Here is a 23,817-nt window from a genome sequence, read left to right as displayed (position 1 = left end):
TTTGTTTACAATGTAGAACTGAAGTTGGATTCCAAGTATTATTATTTAATATGGCCCATCAACTCCCCATTGGGAAAATATGGGTGTTACTAAAAAAAATTTCTATTCCTACTAGTTCTATGTTTATATGCCTAGTTATCTATGTGAGGCGCTAATTCTGTAGGAGTACAGTGAATTAAGCTATATATCCTTTGTAGTAATTTTCTAGGAGGAAGAGTGTTCATATGTTTTCACATAAATGTATACGTTGTGTGTTTCTGCATCCAAAATGGTAGGGCACATTTTAGAGGCCACTTTAGTTTCCATTTGGATTAGCACGGTCAGTAAACCTTGTTGAGTTTCAGTGCATGCCATTTCCCGTCACTGGGTTTTGACGTGGCTCCTTGTTAATTGAGTAGTTGATTTACCTGCTTAACAATAGTGTCATCTTTTCATGTAGCTTGCCAACCCATACCTTCCTTGTGAAAGATTATTTCCTTTAATCTATTTAGACTAGTAATATTGACTTTTCCTGTGATTTTTTTTTTTGTTGTCGTTAAATACATTTTCGACGTGTCCTAATATCTCAAGTCCTGCCTTTATTGCACTTAAGGTTCTTTTTGTCTTAATTGGCTCGTGCTGTTTTATCCACCAAACATGTTGTTGCCATTGAGCATTTATAATGGAAGTGTAATTTTCATACAGGATACAAACGCAATAATGTTGGGTGCTCCAAGTTAAGGTGAGATGAGCAGTAGTCACCTCTAGATATAGTTTAGTTTGAGTATGCTGTAAGATTTCTCACATTCTCCCTGGTAACATTTCCAAGTTATCCTCTGGTGGTATTCTTGTCTACCAAGTAGCTCTCATTATTTGATTTCCAGTTTCATTAGAACGTTGTATAGACCAGCCATAAAACAAGGTCCCTGGCTCCTAGGACAAGAGATACTATGGCAAGGCACATAAGCTGCAGCTAAATGTCTTCCATCATATCCATGAGTTTGTATAGTAAATGACCATCTGCATTCAGAGTAACGTAGTGATTTTTTTTTTTTTTTTTTTTTTTTTGAGATGGAGTCTTGCCCTGTTACCCAGTCAGGTGTGCAATGGCATGATCTGGGCTTACTGCAACCTCCATCTCCTGGGTTCAAACGATTCTCCTGAGTAGCTGGGATTACAGGCACCTGCCACCATGCCCGGCTAATTTTTTTTTTTTTTTTTTGTATTTTTAGTAGAAATGGGGGTTTCACCATGTTGCCAGGCTGGTCTTGAACTCCTGACCTCATGACCCACCCGCCTCGGTCTCCCAAAGTGCTGGGATTACAGGTGTGAGCCACTGCACCTGGCCTTCTATTTGTAAAGTATTAAAAATTGTCAGACCAGGCATGGAATTGGGAAGAACTTCCTGGATATTTTTTTTCTAAATGGGGGCCTCTTGACAATGTATTATGCCTGAAAAACCGATGCCATAGGCTATGGGAACATTGGACTGATTCGAAGAAGTTGATGTCAGGGTTCCAAAATCTTGAAATTGGAAAAAAAAAAGTTTGTCTTACTTTCACATCGGTTATATTAGCAGTTTCCCAGTATGAGGAATGGGGAGCAAACAAATGAGGGGGTGTCAGTAGACATTCAGTCATACAGGAAAATATAAAAACAAAAGGTATATGCAGAAGAAATTCATTGTGAGTTCATGCCTGGTCTGGTATTTTGGGCAGTGTTATCTACTCAGTTCTTGTTTGCTTCCCATCCTCAGAGGTGTCAGGAATCTTAGAGGTCTTTAATTGGAGGTCTCCAGTGGACTTACAAGCTCATTTAATTGTTGGATCTTTCTTTAAATGAGAAATTTGAATCCAGGAATCAGCTCCTTGAAGTTTTGCTGCACAGCAATTAGTTAACAATACCTGTGGCTCATGCCTGTAATCCTAGCACTTTGGTGGGCTGAGGTGGATCACCTGAGGTCAGGAGTTCAAGACCAGCCTGGCCATCATGGTGAAACCCCATCTTAAAAAAAAAAAAAAAAAACCTGATAGAGTCCTTTCCAGTGATATTCAAATGAATCTTATAGTTGATGTCTTTTTCAATTAAAAAAAGGTCCACCTCCCAGGTTCAAACGATCTCCTGCCTCAGCCTGCTTAGTAGCTGGGATTACAGATTGAAGATATTTGTCTCCCAGGAGTGCACTGAAATCGTTCATTAATTTATTTTTGGGGAAAGAAGTTTATTTAAGCCTTAACAACAACTGAGTATAGCACCTTTCAATAAAGTTGGTTCATGTAGACTGCTATCCTGTTTCATAGGTTGATTTGTAATTATCTCATAAAGGGTTAGTTGATGTTATCCAAGAGAAGTTGCTCTTGGGTTAAGGAAAACCAACGGAAGAGCCTTGGGCCAAGTAATATGAAAAGCTTTTGTTGATTTTGCCAGCTGAATCTTTATTATTCCATTTATTTGTTCTACCAATCTAGAAGGCTAAGGATGGTACCCAAAATGAAAATGTTGGAAAGTGGGCCAGATTTTACAAATTGAGTGGACCATCTTTCTAGTAAAATGAGTTCTTCTATCACTATGTAATTTGGAAGGAATTCCCCAAGAGGGAATCATCTGCTTCAGCAGATATCTTCCTCCTGCGTGTGCTGTGATTCTTCTGCAAGGAAACGTTTCAGCCTAGTGAGAGAACACACAAATCATAACCAGTACCTATTTATAATCCTGAGTTGGAGGTAGTTGGGTAAAATCCACTAGCCAGATATCAAAAGGTGTGGTGGGCAAAGGAAAATGCCCTTAATATTCATGAAGAGGCTTTCCTGGATTATGTTTAGGACAAACTGCACATTTCGCATAAGTCTTATGAGCTATTGGTGAAGGTTTCCAGTATTACTGTTTTTCTTAGGCAGTCATTTTCTGAGGTCCCTAGTGAGAGCTGAAATGTTGTAATACAGGAAATTGAAATAAATTGCAAAGGCAAAACAAGTCTGTTGTTGAGTCCATAATGTAATTTGCAAGTGGAGGAAATGTGTGTCTCCTTTGTTAGCCATATCTGCTTTTCCTTCTCTGAATCCTTTTCTTGAGCCACTTGGAGTTCCTTTTCAATGGAGCTCATTTAAAAAAAAGCCACTTACGCAGTTTCATCCGATATTAGTGTTAGAGCAGCCTTCTTGGCTGCTGCATCAACAAAATACTTTTTCTCTGAAGGGCTGAGTTTGGAATGTCCAGGAATCTTAAACAATAGCCTCTTTTTTTTTTGGGTAATTGATTGGCTTTTGAGAGCCATGTTTAATAGGATGTCCAGAGAATTTTACCTTGCCATTTCCATGGCATTCCCAAGTCATGAGATACAGCAAAAGTGTAACAGCTGCCAGTGTACATATTAGCTGTTTGGTTTGGGGCCAACTGAAAAGCTCTGGTGTTTAATAGGATGTCCAGAGGAGGTTACCTTGCCGTTTCTGTGACATTATCAAGTCATAGCTGCTGAGTGTATGATGGACTATAGTGTTTGCTGAGAACAATGGCAAGGAAAACCTAGCCGGCCCCCCAAGCGGAAAACTGTTTGGGGCATTCTAAAGTAGCAAAACTGTATGTATATGATGTACCAGTTAAAAACAATTCTTTAAGCATGGGATATGTGACCCTGCCCCTGTGACTGCCTTGTGGAGAGTACTTTCTAGTTTGTCTTTGATCAGTGGTAAGCAGGCACCAGCTGTCTGCCTAGTTTATTTTTTGTTCTAGGAGAAAACATAGAACACCTGTTCGTTAATCACCTGTTCAGAGAGAATAAATACGTGGGCCCCTGAGAATAAATCTGCTCAAGGCCCTCAGCCTGGAATGCTGTAAGCCCCTGAAGTTCTCAGCTTGGAAGACTGTTGGCTCCCAGATAGTCCCACTTTGCTGTTCTATCTGGGTGTCTGTTTCTTAATGCCTTCAGCGCCGCCTGGGTAGGGGTCTTGACAGCCAAGCTGGTCTCGGTAATGAGCTACAGCAAAAGTGTAGTGGCTGTCAGAGTACATATTAGCTGTTTGGTTTTGGGCCAATTGAAAAGCTCTGGTGAGTGCTACCAACTCAGCCAACTGTGCTGATTTTACTTTAGGCAGGAGATTGCTCTCTATGATGTGAAAAGAGATAAAACTACACAATCTGTTTGGTATTCTTCAAATTCATCCTTTAAATGGGATTCATCTGTGAATCAGGTAATATTAGCATTTTTCAGTGGTGTCTCCTGAAAGCCTGTCTGGGCACCAAAAGCTGTTCTGTTAGTAAAATACACTCATGAGGTAGCTCATCTGTTCCTTCAGGAACTAATGTTGTAGGGTTATTATACCAAGAAGGTAATATTAATATATGGATCAGAGCGTAAAAGTACTTCATACTTGGAAGCCAATTTGCTAACAGAAAAGTCTTGTGTGTGATGTGACTTTAAAAGAGGTTCTATAGAATGAGGTATATACATAGTCAGGGGAGCCCTACTACAGTTGTCTGAGTGGGCTTAAGGAGCATAGCAGTGGCTGAAATGGTCCTCAAGACAAGGGAGTAGCCCACATGCTATAGAGACTAATTGCTGACTATAATAGCCAGTAGGTCTGCTCTGTCCCTGTGTTTGGGTTAGAACACCTAGAGCACGGTCAGGGATTTTCATTAACAAATAGGATAAACGGCAGCTGATAATTTGGATAGCCCAAAACAGGGGCCTTACAAGATTTTATTTTGTGAATAGCTGTGTGTCCCTCTGATGTCCTTTGTATGGGGTCAGGTTGATTTTCTTTCAGCAACATATATATAGGCTGTATTGTGAGAGGAAAATTGGGGACCTGGCTATTGCAGTAGCTAGTTAAACCTAAAAACTCTGAGTTGTCTTTTACTTTTTGGAGTGAGGTATGCAAGAATTCCAGTTACTTGATCTGGATTTATATGTAGTCTCATTAAAAATTAAATGTCCCATATATTTTACTTTTGTTAAGCAAAATTGTAGTTGTTTTTAATACTTTATGCCTTTTTTTTTCCTGCTAATTGTTCCAGTAAGTATAGGAGTTCTTTTTACAGTTGTGCACACTGGAGTAGCATGACAGGAAATCATCCACATGCTGAAGTAGAGTAGAATTTCCTTCAAAATTTAGCTCAGCCAGGTCAACCCTTAACATTTGTGAAAAATTAGTTGGGCTTTCAGTATAATCTTGAGGCATACATAACAGTCCAAGTATAATGATTATTCCGTGTAAAGGCAAATAAATATTGATTCTCATGATTTACCAGTATGTTTAAAAAAAAAAAGCACTGTGTAAATCAATTACAGTGAAATAGTTATGCTTACAGTTAATTGATTAAAAAAGTATAGGGATTTGAAGCCATTGGCTGATGGTAATTCACAGTATTATTAATGGCTCTCAAATCTTGTGCAGTCTCCACCCTTTCTCATGAGGTTTCTGTACTGGGAGGACAGGAATATTACGAGGACTGGTACAAAGGATAATTAGTCCTTTATTCATTAAAGCTTTGATTATTGGCTTTATTCCAATTATTGCTTACTGTGTTAATGGATACAGTTTAACATGGGAAGTGATTGATTTGGATCCACCTGTATCTCTGTTGGGATGGTGTTAAAATCTTTTCTGTGTTATTAGACATTTGGGACCATAAATAGGGGTTGGCTTAATGAATTTTTGTCTTAATACTTAATGATTGAATTTTGATGATCATCTGATCAGAGTTTTCTGATTAATAATTTTCAGTCAGTCCTCTTAAATCTCCAAAAACATTTCTCCTTTTTTCTTTTTCTTTTTTTTTTTTTTTTTTTTTAGTAGAGACGAGATTTCACTATGTTGCCCAGGCTGGTCTCAAATTTCTGAGCTCAAGTGATCCTTCCACCTTGGCCTCCCAAAATGCTGGGATTATAGGTGTGAGCCACTGTACCTGGCCTCTCCTCTTTTTGAGAAGGAAATATGAGCATTATCAAGCTCCAGAAAGTCTCTTTCTATAAGATATCAGTGCAGAAAGCACCAAAAGAAAAGAACAATGTCCATCTAAATTTCCTAATTGGAAAGACAAAAGTTTTGATTTATATGCAGTCATTTGATTTGATACCCCTACCAGTTGAATTGTTTGAATACTCCAAGGAAGGGGGCTCTTTAAAAAGGTAGGACTGAGAACAGAAAGGGTAGCTGCATGTCAACTAATGCTTTAGTTTGTTCTCCATTTGTATATGGGTCCATTTCCTTCAGAGTATTGCTTATGAGGAAGGGAAAAGCCTTCTGTTTCCTTGGAGTACCCCTACTTCTGTTTTTCTTTTTCTTTTTGTCTCTGTACCCATTTTAGCTCTTTGCAATTTTTCTTTAGATGTCCTATTTCTTGCAAGAATAGCAGACATCTTTAGCTGTTTCTGAGGCTCCCTTTTGAAAGAGAGGTCTCTATTTAGATCAGGTAACCTGATTAGTAAGTTGTTGAAACAGTAAATTCATTATTTTAGTGGTTTGTTGCCTTTTGTCCACTGTATAACTCTAGCTAATTCATCAGCTTAAGTTCACGAGTTCCAAAAGTATGCACCGAATCCCAATTTATTTGGTACATTTTGACCACTTTGGCCAATTGCTTGTTCAGTCTGTCAAGGAAGATTGAATTTAATAATCATTCTGATGATTCTTAGACTCTCTTCATTCTTGAATATTGTTTAAAAATCTTTTCAAATCTTTCAGAATAGTCCAGCACAGTCTCATTTGGTCTTGTTTACCTTGCTGGACTGTAGACCAGCACACCTGTAATCCCTGGGAAATATCTGCGACATTACTTGCGCTAAAAGATTTGCTAGTTCCTGAGCTTTTTTTTTGCATCTTCAGTCATTTGTTTATGAAAATCACTTAGTAGATCTTTTCAGTCAGCCTTTATTGCTCATTCCCTCACTTTTCTTTCAGATACTAACATGTTAACCAACTGATAACAGATTTGAATAGCTAGGTTCATAAGTTCTTACTGTTAGACTAACCTCCCTAGAAAAACTTGTAGGATCCTGGATAGGATCTGAAATTCCTTAGTAAGGGCTCTAAGTTCTGCCTCATCCTGGGGGTCTAACCTCAGACTACTGAAGGTTCTCCCTTTGGGTCAGGCTTTTCTCTAAAAGGTGCTGTCAAAACTTCTGTGGGTGGAGGAGGGAGTAAGGAACATCTGATCATCTGATCTGGCTAAGGCAGTTCTTCATTTTTTATTTTGAAACAGGGTCTTGCTCTGTTGCCCAGGCTGGAGTACAGTGGTGCAATCATAGCTCACTGCCGCCTTGGCCTCCTGGGCTGCAGAGATCCTTCTGCCTCAGCCTCCTGAGTAGCTGGGACTACAGGTACATGATACCATGCCCAGGTTTTTAAACATTTTTTGTAGAGATGAGGTCTCACTGTGTTGTCCAGGCTGGTCTTGAACTCCTGGGCACGTATGAGCACTGTACCTGGCCAAGACACTTATGAAAGGATAAGAGAGTTCTGGAGGAGCAGGCGGAGGGGAGATGAGACAGTGGAAACATGAGATAATTTTTTCAGTCAAGAAACAGTTTCCGAGATTGGTTCACCTCCTATATGGAAGCAATTTTATCATTCCTTCTTTTAGAAGCTTCTAAAAACATTGTAGTAACTATCTCATTGTTTCTGTTTAATTTTTAATTCACTTGTTCCATTCATGTAAATAAAACAATTTTGGGGTCTTGAATGAGCCCCATTTTGGCCAAATTAAACTAATTTCATTTTTAGGGATGTTGGTCCAATGAGTCAAAAATTTTATAAGATGAGGTGCCATAATTTTTAGTCACAAACCTAGCTGGTGTCATGGAAGATGGTAACTCTCCTTCAATAGCTTCAACTTCAGACATCTTGTTTTCCATGTCACTCCTCCCTTCTCCTTTGTCTGAACCAGATTAAGAATATGTTCAAGGTCAGCCAGGCGCGGTGGCTCACGCCTGTAATCCCAGCACTTTGGGAGGCTGAGGTGGGTGGATCACAAGGTCAAGAGATCGAGACCATCCTGGTCAACATGATGAAACTCTGTCTCTACTAAAAATACAAAAATTAGCTGGGCATGGTGGTGCCTGCCTGTAATCCCAGCTACTCGGGAGGTTGAGGCAGGAGAATTGCCTGAACCCAGGAAGCGGAGGTTGCGGTGAGCTGAGATCGCACTCCAGCCTGGGTAACAAGAGCGAAACTCCGTCTCAAAAAAAAGAATATGTTCAAGGTCAAAATGTGTTGCTTATGAGCTTCACTCCTCGGGCTCTTACCCCTGAGTTGGTCTGCTCTCTTATGTTTTCAGGAGAAACTCACCTGCCAAAGAGGTGAGGTGCCCTGAATGCTAGGTGACCAGCCTGTTATGAGAGTTCCTTGAAGGAGCTGTTACAACTTAAGTGTTTTTCTGTTGCTGGTGAAGCTCTTTGGAACTACTGAATGTCATGGGGAATCTCTTCTTACCCCTCCACAGGATTCTTTGTCACCTAAAAATACCTGAGATTCTGGCTGGAGGGTACAAGCGTCCTTTATCTTTGGAGCAATATTTTTTTTTGAGACAGAGTCTCTCTCTCTGTTGCCGGGGCTGGGGTGCAATGACGCAGTCTCAGCTTGCTACTACCTCCACCTCCTGGGTTCAAGCGATTCTCCTGCTTCAGCCTCCCGAGTATCTGGTATTACAGTGCCTGCCACTATGCCCAGCTACTTTTTTGTATTTTTAGTAGAGATGGGGTTTCACCATTTTGGCCAGGGTAGTCTTGATCTCCTGACCTTGTGATTTGCCCACCTTGGCCTCCCAAAGTGCTGGGATTAGAGGCATGAGCCACCGTGCCTGATGGAGCTGTTTTATCTCAATTGCTCTTATATAGAATGGAAAGGATTGGTACAGACAAAGGAGCTTTTGAAAAGAAAAACACTCAGCTAGTTAAAGAAACCACTGCAAAGTGGTCAAGCTATAGCTTGGTTTTATGTTTTGGGGAGACATAAGACATCAATCAGTACACGTAAGATGTACTTTGGTTCAGTCTGGAAAGGTGGGAAAACTTGAAGCTCAAGGGCAGAATGGGGAGGGTTTCCAGGTCATAGCTGCATTCAAAGATTTTCTGACTGGCAGTTGGTTGAAATAATTATTATCTAAAGACCTGGAAGCAAGAGAAGGGAATGTTTGGGTGACGATAAGGGGTTATGAGACCAAGGTTCTTGTCATGTAGATGAAGCTTCTAGGTAGCAGTTGTCAGAATACATTGTAAATGTTTCTTATCAGACTTAAAAAGTGCCAGACTCTTAATTAATTCTCCCCTGGGTCAAGGAAAAGACCTGGAAAGGGAAGGGGATTCCTTACAGAATGTAGATTTTTTTTTTCCCCTACAAGAGACAGCTTTACTGGGCTATTTCAAAATACGTCAAAGAAATGTATTTTAGGAAATACTTTAGTTTCTTTCAGGACCTGCTATCATGTGATTCTATATTAGCATCAGGTTGGAATTTGGTGTCTTATTGCTACAAATTGTTTTGTTTATCAGAAGATCTGTTTTAGCTGGGAGTGGTGGCTCATACCTGTAATCTTAATACTTTGGGAGAATGGAGTGTGAGGGTTGCTTGAGCTGTTTGAGACCAGCCTGGGCAACATAGTGAGACCCTATTTCTGAAAAAAGATAAAGAAAAAAAATCTGTTTTAATGTTAATGCTTGTCAGTTGCATCTAAATTCCAAAGAGAAGATGGTAAAATGAAACATGTCCGACTCCCCTTTCCCATCATGACTCGAACTAGATTTTAAGGTTTACTTTGGAATGCCCCTGGCTGAGAGTAGGGGGTCCATCAGTCAGTTGAGGGGCATAGAATTTTGTTTTCGGTTTAATAGGGTAAAAAAGTTAACCAATATGCAGGTGCCTTAGGATCTGGAGAGAAATGATTGATTTTCTTTTGCCTTTATGCTTTATCTGATAGGCGAGAAGGTTACAGTCAATGCATGTTAGTGAAATGTTTGGCAGATTCCAGCCTTGCAAGTGAGAGTTTATCTTTTTTTTTTTTTTTTTTTGAGTCAGAGTTTCACTCCTGTTTTATTAAATTATAGATATTTCATTATTTGAGCATATTCCAGTAAAAATATATTGTAGGAAAACATTCTAAGAAAAATGTGTCCTTTTAAAAAGGTGAACAATTTTTGTCTGATTCAAAGCTTATTTAAAAGTTATGTATAAAACAAGGTAAAAGAAACCATGAAATAAGAGGGAGGATTAGAGGTATAACAGGTTTTAAATTAGCCTTTCAACCAATCTTCTCTCTCTTTTTTTTTATTCCTACTGTAACCATAGTAGGTTCGTCACTTAATACACACAGCAAGTCAATATGCAGTGACACTGGGTTGTAGCAGAGGAAGGTTTAATCATAGGGCCACCAATCAAGGGGACAGGAGGAATCCTCATTCATCTCCTTGAGTAGTTTTGGGTGGGGATTTCAAGGGTTTTAGAATGAGTCAAAGTGTGGAGATGATTGATTGGTGAAAGAGTATAGGGTGAGTCAAGGGACAGGAGATGAAGAAACAGTGTTCTCATGCTGATTTTGTTCCTCTTGTGGGGCAAGTGGGGCTTCAAACTGATTGTTGTCAGCTATTCAGCTGGAATTCAGGATCTGAAAAAATTGTAAGCAATTCTTTTTTTTTTTTTTTTTTAATTGCATTTTAGATTTTGGGGTACATGTGATGAACATGCAAGATTGTTGCATAGGTACACACATGGCAGTGTGCTTTGCTGCCTTCCGTCCCCTCACCTGTATCTGTCATTTCTCCCCATGCTATCTCTTCCCACCTCCCCCATTTCCCCCCAACGGACCCCAGTGTGTAGTGCTCCCCTCCCTGTGTCCATGTGTTCTCATTGTTCAACACCCGCCTATGAGCGAGAATATATGGTGTTTGATTTTCTGCTCTTGTGTCAGTTTGCTGAGAATGATGGTTTCCAGGTTCATCCATGTCCCCAAAAAGGACGTGAACTCATCGTTTTTGATGGCTGCATAATATTCCATGGTGTATATGTACCACATTTTCCCTATCCAGTCTATCGTCGTTGGGCATTTGGGTTGGTTCCAGGTCTTTGCTATTGTAAACAGTGCTGCAATGAACATTCGTGTGCATGTGTCCTTGTAGTAGAATGATTTATAATCCTTTGGATATATACCCAGTAATGGGATTGCTGGGTCAAATGGGATTTCTATTTTTAGGTCCTTGAGGAATCGCCACACTGTCTTCCACAATGGTTGAATTAATTTACATTCCCACCAACAGTGTAAAAGTGTTCCTATTTCTCCACATCCTCTCCAGCATCTGTTGTTTCCAGATTTTTTAATGATCGCCATTCTAACTGGTGTGAGATGGTATCTCAATGTGGTTTTGATTTGCATTTCTCTGATGACCAGTGATGATGAGCATTTTTTCATATGTTTGTTGGCCTCCCGTATGTCTTCTTTTGTAAAGTATCTGTTCATATCTTTTGCCCATTTTTGAATGAGCTTGTTTGTTTTTTTCTTGTAGATCTGCTTTAGTTCTTTGTAAATTCTGGATATCAGCCCCTTGTCAGATGGGTAGACTGCAAAAATTTTTTCCCATTCTGTTGGTTGCCGATTCACTCTACTGACTGTTTCTTTTGCCGTGCAGAAGCTGTGGAGTTTGATTAGGTCCCATTTGTCTATTTTGGCTTTTGTTGCCATTGCTTTTGGCATTTTGGTCATGAAGTCCTTGCCTACACCTATGTCCTGAATGGTTTTGCCTAGATTTTCTTGTAAGGTTTTTATGGTATTAGGTCTGATGTTTAAGTCTTTAATCCATCTGGAGTTAATTTTGGTGTAAGGTGTCAGGAAGGGGTCCTGTTTCTGCTTTCTGCACATGGCTAGCCAGTTTTCCCAACACCATTTATTAAACAGGGAATCCTTTCCCCATTGCTTGTTTTTGTCAGGTTTGTCGAAGATCAGATGGTTGTGGGTATGTTGTATTTCCTCTGAGGCCTCTGTTCTGTTCCATTGGTCTATATCTCTGTTTTGGTACCAGTACCATGCTGTTTTGATTACTGTAGCCTTATGATTCTGATTTCAGAGATCCCATCTGTCAGAACAATGGGGGATGCAATTAATTCTTAAAAGCCTATGACTCTAATGTCAGAAATCCTATCTTTAGGAACAGTGAGGATACAGGTGATCAGTATCTAGTGCTATATAACTTTTGGCTACAAGGAATGGGCCAAAGTGCAGACTGATTACACCTTCCAAGAGGATTATAAAACCACCTTCCAAACAAGACAACAATTGTAATATATGACAAAACATTTTAAGGCAGCCATAGAGACACAATTGACTAAGAAATTTGTTACCTCTGTGGCACACAATAATTTAACAGTTATTTCTGATAACATACATTAAGTCATATCAGAATTATAGGAGTTTCCCATAATTTTGGAACACATACCAGTAACATTCATACAAATACAGCCTAAAGAAAAGCAAACACCATTCATATTTGACAAGCTTCCTGTATAGTTTTTATACCAAATAAGCTAAATTATGTCATTTTTTGGACTTTAGGGAACCTAGTGTCTTTAAAGGATTAATTCAGAAAAAGACATAATTTATAATTTGATTTTGGAAAGTTATCAAATATCAAAGGTTTAAAACACTTGATATCACAAAATAGGATCACAGGTCTTTGTAAAATAAGTCATTCATTTAACCAAAGTGATAACTTACGGATTTAAAAGAAAAGGCAAACACCTTTATTCTTCGAGAGAGGAGACTTAATTTTCCAAACAATAAGCCAAAATACACAGCTAATTAAATTTGTTTTTCAAAATTTTATAAACAATTTCTAAAATTTTAATCTTGAACATAAGATATAACTTTCTTTTTTTTTTTTTTTTTTTTTTGAGACGGAGTTTCGCCCTTGTTACCCAGGCTGGAGTGCAATGGCGCGATCTCGGCTCACCGCAACCTCCGCCTCCTGGGCTCAGGCAATTCTCCTGCCTCAGCCTCCTGAGTAGCTGGGATTACAGGCACGTGCCACCATGCCCAGCTAATTTTTTTGCACTTTTAGTAGAGACGGGGTTTCACCATGTTGACCAGGATGGTCTCGATCTCTCAACCTTGTGATCCACCCGCCTCGGCCTCCCAAAGTGCTGGGATTACAGGCTTGAGCCACCGCGCCCGGCCAGATATAACTTTCATAAGCCTTTTATAAACTTTATAACCTTTATTAAGGAGTCAGTTAATGCCTCAAGATAACCTTGTTAATCTGACATAGGTGCCCCTATGCTGATCTTGCATCAGTGTGCTTTTGATGTTAATGATTAATTTATAGTGAAATTGAACTTATGATTATGATATCTCTCAAAAATTGGCCGTTATAATCTCACACACCCACCTCTTCCATGATAGTCCCTTGGCTTTGAGGAGTTGACTAGCTTTAATTTCTGGCGTGTGTCTCAGGCTTGATGGGTACAGCAAACCACCATGGCATGTGTATACCTATGTAACAAACCTGCACATTTTGCATATGTATCTCGTAACTTAAAGTATAATTTAAAAAACAGAAAATGGAAAAAAACATATTTAATGATTATATTTCAAGATAATATACAATCATGTCAATATCATTTTAATGTAATATACAATATATTAGTATATTAACGTATAGATATGTAATATAGATATATAATTAATATATATTGTAGATATATATTAATATATATGACTGTAAAGAACATTGTATCTTTAAATACAAATGATGGATGATGAATGCAGCAAACCATTATGGCGTGTGTATACCTAAGTGACAAACTTGCATGTTCTGCACATGGACCCCAGAACTTAAAGTATAATAAATAAATTTAAAAAACATAATATTTATTTAAAAATAGAATTAAAATCTCTAATCATTAAGCGTAAATCCCTTAAGAAATCAATCACTTATTGTTCTAATCAGTTCTTTAGTGCATTTTTTAAAATATCAAACCCAATCTCCAGAAAGACCATTATAAATTCTCTTTAATTATAGACAAGTTGATCATATAAAAGTTTTTGTTTTGTTTTTTTAAAATAAATTGTTTTATTATGACTTAGACTATTAATGACATGCTTGGACTTTCTGGTTTGTCCTGAACATACCTCTATCTTAACCAGTCATTCTATTCTAGGTGCAAATTAGCCATACAAGATTCTTTCTCATATAAAATTGTTTCTTTTTATGCTTTCTCACCAAAAAAAACCCCTTTATTTCTTTTTTTTTTTTTTTTTTTTTTTTTGAGACAGAGTTTCGCTCTTGTTACCCATGCTGGAGTGCAATGGCGCGATCTCGGCTCACCGCAACCTCCGCCTCCTGGGTTCAGGCAATTCTCCTGCCTCAGCCTCCTGAGTAGCTCGGATTACAGGCACATGCCACCATGCCCAGCTAATTTTTTGTATTTTTAGTAGAGACGGGGTTTCACCATGTTGACCAGGATGGTCTCGATCTCTTGACCTCGTGATCCACCCGCCTCGGCCTCCCAAATTTCTATAGCTTTGTTTACATCTCTCTTATTTCATGGTTTCTTTTACCTTGTTTTATACATAACTTTTAAATAAGCTTTGAATCAGACAAAAATTGTTCACCTTTTTAAAAGGACACATTTTTCTTAGAATGTTTTCCTACAATATATTTTTACTGGAATATGCTCAAATAATGAAATATCTATAATTTAATAAAACTTTAGATTCTAAATTATGACAAATTTGTCTACATATATATATATATATATATATATATAGAGAGAGAGAGAGAGAGAGAGAGAGAGAATAAAGACTCTTCCCCCACTTTTAGACTTTCAAATTCTTGATAACTTGTTTTTCATCCTAGGTAGTCGTTACCTAAATAGCTTTAAATTTGCATAGTAAAGGAAACAACTCAGGTGAAAATTAAATAGCAAAATTTATGTCATAAGGTATGGAGAGAAAATACCTGATATGCTAGAGGGAAATTAAAACGGATCTAATTATCAGTTAAATGTACAATTATAGATATTGTAAAGGTTTTTTATGTGTATATATACACACAGACATAGATCCTATACCTTTTGCTTCAGAATTTTAGCCATGAGATAAATACAAATTCACAGACTTGCAAAAAGAACCAGTTGGATCCAAACAGTGGTTTTTATCTTAAATAGAAAAATAACAGTGTATTTAAAATAGGCAGAAAATAAAAAGAGAGAAAAAGAGGATTTAGGGAACTCTGTAGTTTGCAGGTTGACCTTAGGGCTCTTTTTCCTTAATGTAAATGTGCACAAAGACCATATTACTGAAGCCACCTTGTTGTCTGGGGTAATACCTAAGGTTCATCATCTCATGGCCACAGAGATCGAGGACACAGACACACAAAGAGTGAGGTTAAGAGTGGTAATTTAGTAGGTGAAAGAAAGACAGTAGTGTTCTGCTACAGAAAGTGGTCCTGAAAAATGGGTTGCCAGATTTGTGGTGACATGCAGGCGGTTTTATAGATGAGCTGGTGGTGAGGTGGTATCTGATCTATATAGGACATGGAAAACTGGTTAGGCAACCCCTACTCTAATATTTTATTATGCAGTTGGGCTCTCTGCCTGAGCTGTGCCATGTTGCCCATTTCTTTCTTACTGTACATGCACTAACAAAAACAGGGAAGATGGAGCTTCCATGGTGGACTTGCCTGGCTCCCAGGTATCCGTTTTCTGTTGACGCAGCTGCCAGCATTCCCTTCCAGTTTGCTTATCTGTGTTTGTAGCTCAATTTTTCAGACTGCTCTTTGTTAGAGAAAAATAATTTCTTGGGCTATTTTTTGTTAGAAAGGAAACTTTGCCAAGGACTTTTTGTCTTCACTATCTGCCTAAATAATTTCTTTCATGTATCTTGTATCATTACTTCCATTTTACATAAACTCTGGCAAGTAGAGGTGCCATAAAACCTACTGAGAGCTTGAAAGGGGGTCCTCTTTGTTTTCTTCTCATTCTTAGATTGTTTCCCACTTTTTTTTTTCTTAAAAGGAGGAACTGAGCTGTGACCTAGGATTTTTTTTTTTTTTTTTTTTTTAAACGATGGTTTCACCATATTGGTCAGGCTAGTCTTGAACTCCCGCCCCCAGGTGATCCGCCCACCTTGGCCTCCAAAGTGCTTGGATTACAGGCGTGAGCCACCATGCCCGGCCAGCCTAGGATTTTTGTGTGGTGGATCAATGTGTGCTGCTTGTGGACAGGACCCCACAGTGTCAGCACTGAGTCATTTCTGCACTATTAGGTTTCTCAGTTTCTCTCTTCCAGAGTTCTGTGACCTCTGAGAGAGCTCAAAATGCTGGGTGATCAGCCCATATGTATGTTTCCTGGGTGAGCCTTTTTAAAAAATTAACTTGTTAGGGATTTCCCTGTGGGGCTGCTGTACGTTGCCAGGCCAGGATGGGGGTGGGCCCACGGGTGTCAACCCCCCAGACATTCCCATGAGGTCCCTGGTCACCCGGGTTGCCTTTTGGCTGGGAGGAGCAAATGCCCTCTTTGGAGCTGAGAAAACTCAGTCTCTCTTTTACCTATGAAGACAACAGCTCAGTTTCTCGCTCCAGTGCACACAGACAAGCTAAATTGAGATTAATTTAGGGAGAAAAAAGAAATAGAGAAGACCCCCTTAGGATGCATTTCTGAACTAGCATTAGGATCCTTAAACAACACCTTACTAGGAGAGAAAAAAAACAGCAGCCAAGACCACTTCCCGTAAACTGTGTTCAGCGACTCCTACTTTGTAGCGCTTGTCCGCCATTATACGCACCATGGTCAAATCCTCTTATGATACAAGGTAATCTCTGGTACCCCTAAAGCCAAAGAGGTCAGGTCACGCAATACAGGAAAACAGAGCTTTAGACCTAAGAAGAATCTGTCCATGCCTCTTGGAACTCCACAAAGAAAGCAGAACACGCCAAAAGGGGTGAGTGGCACCTTGGTTCTGAATTCTTTAAAGGGGTTCAAGTCATTATAAATATCTAGATTTTTTTTTGGTACTGCAGATGGCAAAGGGGGAAGGAGGTATAAGGTAGAAGAAAAGTAAATGAAAGAACATTTGTTTGTTTAAGACAGGAAGCAAACACAGAAACCAAGAACACTTTTTTTTTTTTTTTTTTTTTTTGCATCTGCGAGGAATTTTAATCAAATTAGAGAAGGTTGTTGCCCATAAATTTTGAATTCTTGCTAAGATTTGATCCAAATCAGGTAGAGTTGGTCAAACCTGTTAGGAGAAAGACCAGAACAAACAACAACAACAAAACCCCTAATAGTATTATCACTGTGTGCTCTAATGGTAAGGAGAAATTAAAACCAGCTGGCTGTTAAACTTCAGGCAAGACAAAACCCTAATTCAGCGACTTACCTCGGGATAGGTCTTAGGCTAAAGACTCCTTTCTACCACACTAGAAGCAGGAGGAAACAAACAAAAACCAATAAAACTTGTATTCATATTCCCTGCTGGGAGTGAGCTCAAACTCCTTGAAGGAGTTACCTGCCTTCCATTGTCATGGAAACAGGGAATCTTGCCTTTCTTGCTAGAAGCAAGTAAAACTCCAAAAAAGAGGGGGAATTGTACAGCAAGTTAAGCTTTAGATCTTGACTATATTTGGGGAGATCATGGATTATCTGGAGGGGTACTCCCAGACCTCAGCTAGTTGTCCTGTTGGTTTGAGCCATAAAATTAGCTCATGCTAGTACCAAGCACTGATAGGAGATTTGTCAAGTCAGGGGTACTTCCACTCAGAATCTCTCCGTGGTTACCAAAATGTGAACCCTGAAAATCTGAGACAGGTTTCAGTTAATGTAGAATGTATATTTGGCCAAAGTTGAGGACATACACCCATGACACAGCCTCAAGAGGTCCTGACGACATGTGCCCAGGGAGGTCAGAGCAGTTTGGTCTTATTCATTTTAGGGAGACACGAGATATCAATCAGTATATGCAAGGTAAACTTTGATTCCGTCTGGTAGGGTGGGACAACTTGAAGCAAAGGTGGGAGGACTTGAAGCTGGAAGGGGCTTCCAGGTCATAGGTAGATAAGAGACAAATGATTGCATTCTTTTGAGTTTCTGATTAGTCTTTCCTAAGGAGGCAATCGGACTGAGCAGAGGGCTGACTGAATAGAATGGGAGGCAGGTTTGTGCTAAGCAGTTCCTAGCTTGAGTGATTTTGGGGCCCCAAGATTTATTTTCCTTTCACAGTTTTATGTCTGTCTTTGAGGGAAAGGGAAAAGGAAAGTGGCTGTGGTTTCTGTGACCTTTGAGGAAGGATTCTAGTTTCTATGGCTGTCCTCAGGGGAGCATGAGGCACCAGAGTCAAGAGCGCCAGATAAATTGAGAGAAACTTTTGTTTCTGAAGATATTTCTTTCTTTTCTTTTTCTTTTCCTTTCCCTTTCCCTTTCCTTCTCTTCCTTCCTTCTCTTCATTCATTCCTTGTTCTTTCTTCGTTCCCTTTTCTTCCTTCCTTCCTTCCCTTCCATCCTCCCTCTTTCCCTCCCTCCCTCCCTTTCTCTTTTCTTTTTCTTTTTTTGAGAGAGAGAGTCACCAGGATGGAGTGCAATGGTCTGATCTTGGCTCACTGCGACCTCCACCTCCCAGGTTCAAGTGATTCTCATGCCTCAGCCTCCCAAGTAGCTGGGATTACAGACCGTCTAATTTTTTTGTATTTTTAGTAGAGATGAGGTTTCACCATGTTGGCCAGGCTGGTCTCGAGCTCCTGACCTCAGGTAATTTGCCTGCCTTGGTCTCCCAAAGTGCAGGGATTACAGGTGTGAGCAACCGCACCCACCTGGCAGCTCCTGAGTGTGTTTCTGAGGCTTTTATTTTAGGGTATTGTTTTCTGAGCATCAACAGTTTCATGCCCTACTTTTTAAACAAGTAAACCTGCAGGGATTTAAATGATTTTGGTAGATTTGCTCTTTAAAATTAAAGGGCTTTAATTTTAAAGGTGGTAGGTAAAGAAGAAGGTAAAGCACTGGAAAGCCAGAACTGGTTTAAACCAAAAATAGTGTTTATGCTCACTCTGCTTTCAATTCTACCTTGATTAGGTAGTAGAAGGGAAAATGTTTACCCTTCTGCTATGTCAGCACTATAAAACCTGAGAACTACATTTTGTGAAATATTAAAACTACATTTTCAGGTTTTATTGTGAAATTAAGGGAAAACAGACCGCTAGCCTGCCATGTGCCACTGTCCCTAATCATGAGAGATGTTTAAGAGGTACCAGCTGTGGGGTTTGCTTCTTGCCTTGCTTCAGAATCACAAGCTAATCATTAGCTTTCCTGCTCCCTTGCACTTTCCAGAGCTCTGGTCAGAAGAGGCAGGCAGGAGTGTTTACTCAACACACTCCAGAGATCCTTTTGCTTGCCAGTTGGAAGCTTCTGGTGTCTAGCAGATGCAGCTCAGTGGAGCACCAGTGGCTACATATGCTCACTGAGCCAGTGGTGGGTTAAAACCTCCATGTTGTTTGTTGAACTCCATGCATCAGTTTGCTGAGGCTGCCATAACAAGGTTCCACAGTCCGAGAAGGTTAAAAAAAAAAACCAGCAGTGTATTGTCTCAGAGTTCTGAGGCTAGTACTCTGAGATCAAGGTGTTGGCAGAATTGGTTCTCTGAGACTGTGAAGGAGAATCTGTTCTGTGCCTTCTTCCTAACTGTCTTGGTGGGTTGCTGGTTCCTTTGATATTCCTTGGCTTGTAGGCCCATCCCCCTAATCTCTGCCTGCACGTTCACATTTCTGTGTACACCTGTCATATTGATTTAGAGCTTACTCTAATGACCTCATTTGAATTTGATTACCTCTCTAAAGATGCTGTCTCCATAAAATGTCACATTCTGAAGTACTGAGGCTTAGAAATTCAATAGGTCTTTTTTTGAGGGAACACAATTCAACCTAACAGGAAGGATGAGGCTATTGCCATTTGTAATCTCTGTAGAGCCGTAGGACCACTCAAAGAGGTCCTGTGGGGAGGCAAGTCACAGGTGGGGAGAAGGGAGAGTTGGAGAACTTGCTGATGGGAACAGACTTAAAGTATCCCATCCTAGTGGGATCTTGAAGTTGTTGTACAGGGGCCCAGACTTTGGTTGTTCATCCTCACAAACTGGCAGAATTCCTGAGCCCCGTGTTGTGAATGGGGGCACAGAACTGTTTTAAGGGAGTACAGATGCTCCCCTTCAGGTATTGCTTATTGTCTGCTGGGGAAGATTGGAGAATCCAAGGGCTTGCAGAAGTTGAGGGTGGGGTTATGGAGATATGCAGGGGAATCACAGTGGGCCTCCTAGCTGCAGAAATAGACAGTGCTCACCAACCAGGCTTTGGTCAGGCTTTGGTCAGGTACTGGGGTTGCTGGCTGGTGGTTGTGGTGAGGAGGCATAGCTCAGCTGCTTGTAATGATCATTTAAGGCAAGCTTGTCCAACCTGTGGCCCAAGATGGCTTTGAATGTGGTCCAACACAAATTCATAAACTTCCTTAAAACATTGAGGGGTGTGTGTGTGTGTGTGTGTGTGTGTGTGTTTGTGTTTTTCTTTTATTTAGCTCACCGGCTATTGTTAGTGTTAGTGTATTTTATGTGTGGCCCAGGACAGTTCTTCTTCCAATGTGGCCCAGGGAAACCAAAAGACTGGACACCCCCGATTTAAGGTATATACATTTATATAAGAATATAGAGGCCCTTGTGCACAGAGAGTGTGTGTTACTATCTTTGGTGTCTGGTGTGGTGCCTGGCACACCACAGATGTTCTAAGAATTAATGCTACGTTCATATAAGTATATGATAGAGAAGAAGTTGAGATAATGTGCCTTTTAGGGGAAGGAGAGCCAACTCCTTGTCCAGAACATGACAGCTATTTTTAAAATGTCCTTTTCAGTTAGCAGTGTGGTTTTTTTTGTTTGTTTGTTTTTGAGGCAGAGTCTCACTCCGTCACCCAGCCTGGAGTGCATTGGTGCTATCTCAGCTCACTACAACCTCCACCTCCTGGGCTCAGGTGATCCTCCTGCCTCAGCCTCCTGAGTAGCTGGGATTATAGGTGGACACCATGACGTCCAGCTAATTTTTTTATTTTTAGTAGAGACGGTTTCATCATGTTGATCAGGCTGGTCTCGAACTCCTGACCTCAAATGATCCACCCACCTTGACTTCCCAAAGTGCTGGGATTATGGGCATGAGCCACAGTGCCCAGCTGTTAGTGATGTGTTAGTGATTGGCTTAATACCCCATGTGAGAGAGGAGAGAGAGAAAGAGAAGTATGCCACTCTGCACCCTTACCCCTGCCCTCCCTCTGCAGTGTTATAAACTAATCTCAAAAGTGTCATATCATCACCTCTGCTTTGTGCCTGCCATTGGTCACACAGACCAACTCTGGGACAGCGTGGGAAGGGATGACCCAAAGGATGAATATCAGGAGGTGAGGATTATTGGGGCCATCTTTCAGGCCACTTTCCAATGTTTTTATAGTCTCAGATCTGAAGTTAGGTTTCTCTAATGCTACTTTATTTTATATTTTTAAATGTTAAAGTTCAAGGGTACATATGCAGGTTTGTTATATAAGTAAACTCATGTCATGGGGGTTTGTTGTACAGATTATTTTGTCACCCAGGTGTTAAGCCTAGTACCCACTTAGTTATTTTTCCTGATCCTCTCCCTCCACCCACCCTTCACCCTCTATCCTTTGGTCGGCCCCAGTGTGTGTTGTTACCCTCTATTAGCTCCCACTTACAAGGGAGAACATGAAGTATTTGGTTTTTTGTTCCTGCATTAGTTTGCTATGGATAATGGCCTCTGGCTCCATCCATGTTCCTGAAAAGGACATGATCTCCTTTTTTTTTTTTTTTTTTAAATGGCTGCGTAGTTCTAATAGTACTTTTGGAGAAATCTAAGAATTAAGAAATAATCTAGCAATACTGTTTTGGGTATTATCCTTTTCAGTATACATTTCTGGAGTACAAAATAATAAGTTTTTTTTTTTTTTTTTTTAACTTGCTTATTCAGCCAGCATTTTATTTTAGCTTTTTATTACGGTAAATTTCAAAGTTTAGAAAGAGAGAACAATAAAATATACTTCCATGTACTCGGCACCCAGTTTCAATGATTATCAGTTCACAGCCAATCCTGTTTCATTCATACCTAAATAGTGCTCTAGCGTCTTGTTATTTCAAAACAAATTCCAGGCATAATGTAATTTCATTGAATAGATTTCATATGTCTCTCTTAAAAATTGGGCATTTTTTGAACATCACAATAATACTAACAAAAGGCAATAATTTCTAATAACATTAATAATTTTTAATAACATCAAATCTGGGGTTCAAAGTTTTTCTATTGTCTTATCCTTTAAAAATGTATGTTTTAGTTTGTTTGAATCAGGATCCAACATTACAGTTTTCAAGATCTTTATGCTTTAGTCTTAGAGTCTTAGGATTTTAGATTGGAAGGTTGGCCTTGGTCATTTCATCTGTCTCTACCTTTTTTTTTTTTTTTTTTGAGACGGGGTTTCGCTCTTGTTACCCAGGCTGGAGTGCAATGGCGTGATCTCGGCTCACCGCATCCTCCGCCTCCTGGGTTCAGGCAATTCTCCTGTCTCAGCCTCCTGAGTAGCTGGGATCACAGGCACGCGCCACCATGCCCAGCTAATTTTTTTTTGTATTTTTAGTAGAGGCGGGGTTTCACCATGTTGACCAGGATGGTCTCGATCTCTTGACCTTGTGATCCACCCACCTCGGCCTCCCAAAGTGCTGGGATTACAGGCGTGAGCCGCCACGCCCGGCCCTGTCTCTACCTTTTTATAGATGAGAAAACTTGCCAGGGGTCACAGGCCTGGCTCATTTAAGATTAGAACCTGTACCTGCTGATTGTTAATCTCAGGTGCTTTTCATTTTAATTGGAAAATGTTGTGAAGGTATGTCTTTACAAAAAAGTTTTCCATCCTTTGGTTTCTGTGCATTATAAGCAATGACATGAACATAAACCTGCATCACTGGGACCTGGGTGTTCAAACATGAAGGTTTGAGACCCTTATTCCAGCCACGAATCCTGCTCAGAGCCATGTGATGGCTATAACCACCACTTTCCCCTTTTGTCACCTTTTTAAAAAGGTTAGCTCAGAGGCACGATTATAAAATCAGTGGAGCTGACTTTTTCACAAACATCCTAAATCTCTCAGTCCACTGTGCTAAATTTGCCGACTTCCTCACTTCTTAGTTCCTCTGGATTCTGACATTTTAAAGTGTATGTATTCTTTTCCTCATATTTACTTAAAGGTATGGGCTGGAAATCACTTTGTGTCGATTCACAATGATCTTCCTCAGTCTTTTTTTTTTTTTGGTACCATTAGATTACTTTAAAAGCTTTTTTGTTGACCTGGATCATCCCAAGTGTAAAAAAAAAAAAAAAAAAAAGTTTTTTTGATATTTTGTGGATTTGGTTCTATGTTAGGAATTTTTTGTCACGCTTGTTTTGCCACAGGCTTTAGGATGCCATGACATTCTCTTTCGTTGTGAGTCACTGAGGAGGAGCTCTTAGCTTTGCATTGGAACACCATCTTTGTTGTACTCTTTGCCTCTTTCCAGCTCCCAGGTTTAATCAGCAGTTCGTTTTACCATTCATGGGGCTAGATCTCCTACCTCTTGGTGGGCTATGCTGGATTTTGGGAGAGAGCCTGGGCAGGACGTGGAACACTGAAATCCAACAGAATTCTAAGAATCCTTGCCATGAGATCAAGTAAATGATCACTGTTGCTCTTCCCTGTCCTCCACAGGCCCGTCAGCTCATCCTGCAGTATGGCTTGACCCTCAGTGACCTGGATCGACACCCAGAGGTAAGATCGCTACTTAGAGACAGACTGCT

At 39.9% G+C, this 23,817-nt stretch overlaps 1 protein-coding gene across 2 annotated transcripts in view; it reads left to right on the top strand.

Annotated features, from left to right (window-relative positions):
* Positions 1-23,817, top strand: part of RPIA (ribose 5-phosphate isomerase A) — a 62,548-nt gene that overhangs the window by 17,263 nt on the left and 21,468 nt on the right. For both annotated transcript variants that reach the window (XM_074397107.1, XM_003942513.4), the window contains exon 4: positions 23,729-23,788. In XM_074397107.1, coding sequence (XP_074253208.1) covers positions 23,729-23,788 — 60 coding nt within the window. The remainder of the gene's footprint in view (positions 1-23,728; positions 23,789-23,817) is intronic.

This window comes from Saimiri boliviensis, chromosome 1, assembly GCF_048565385.1.
Source record: "Saimiri boliviensis isolate mSaiBol1 chromosome 1, mSaiBol1.pri, whole genome shotgun sequence".
NCBI lineage: Eukaryota > Metazoa > Chordata > Mammalia > Primates > Cebidae > Saimiri > Saimiri boliviensis.
Note: the sequence above shows the minus strand (reverse complement) of the source record. Positions and strands in the feature narration are given on the sequence as shown.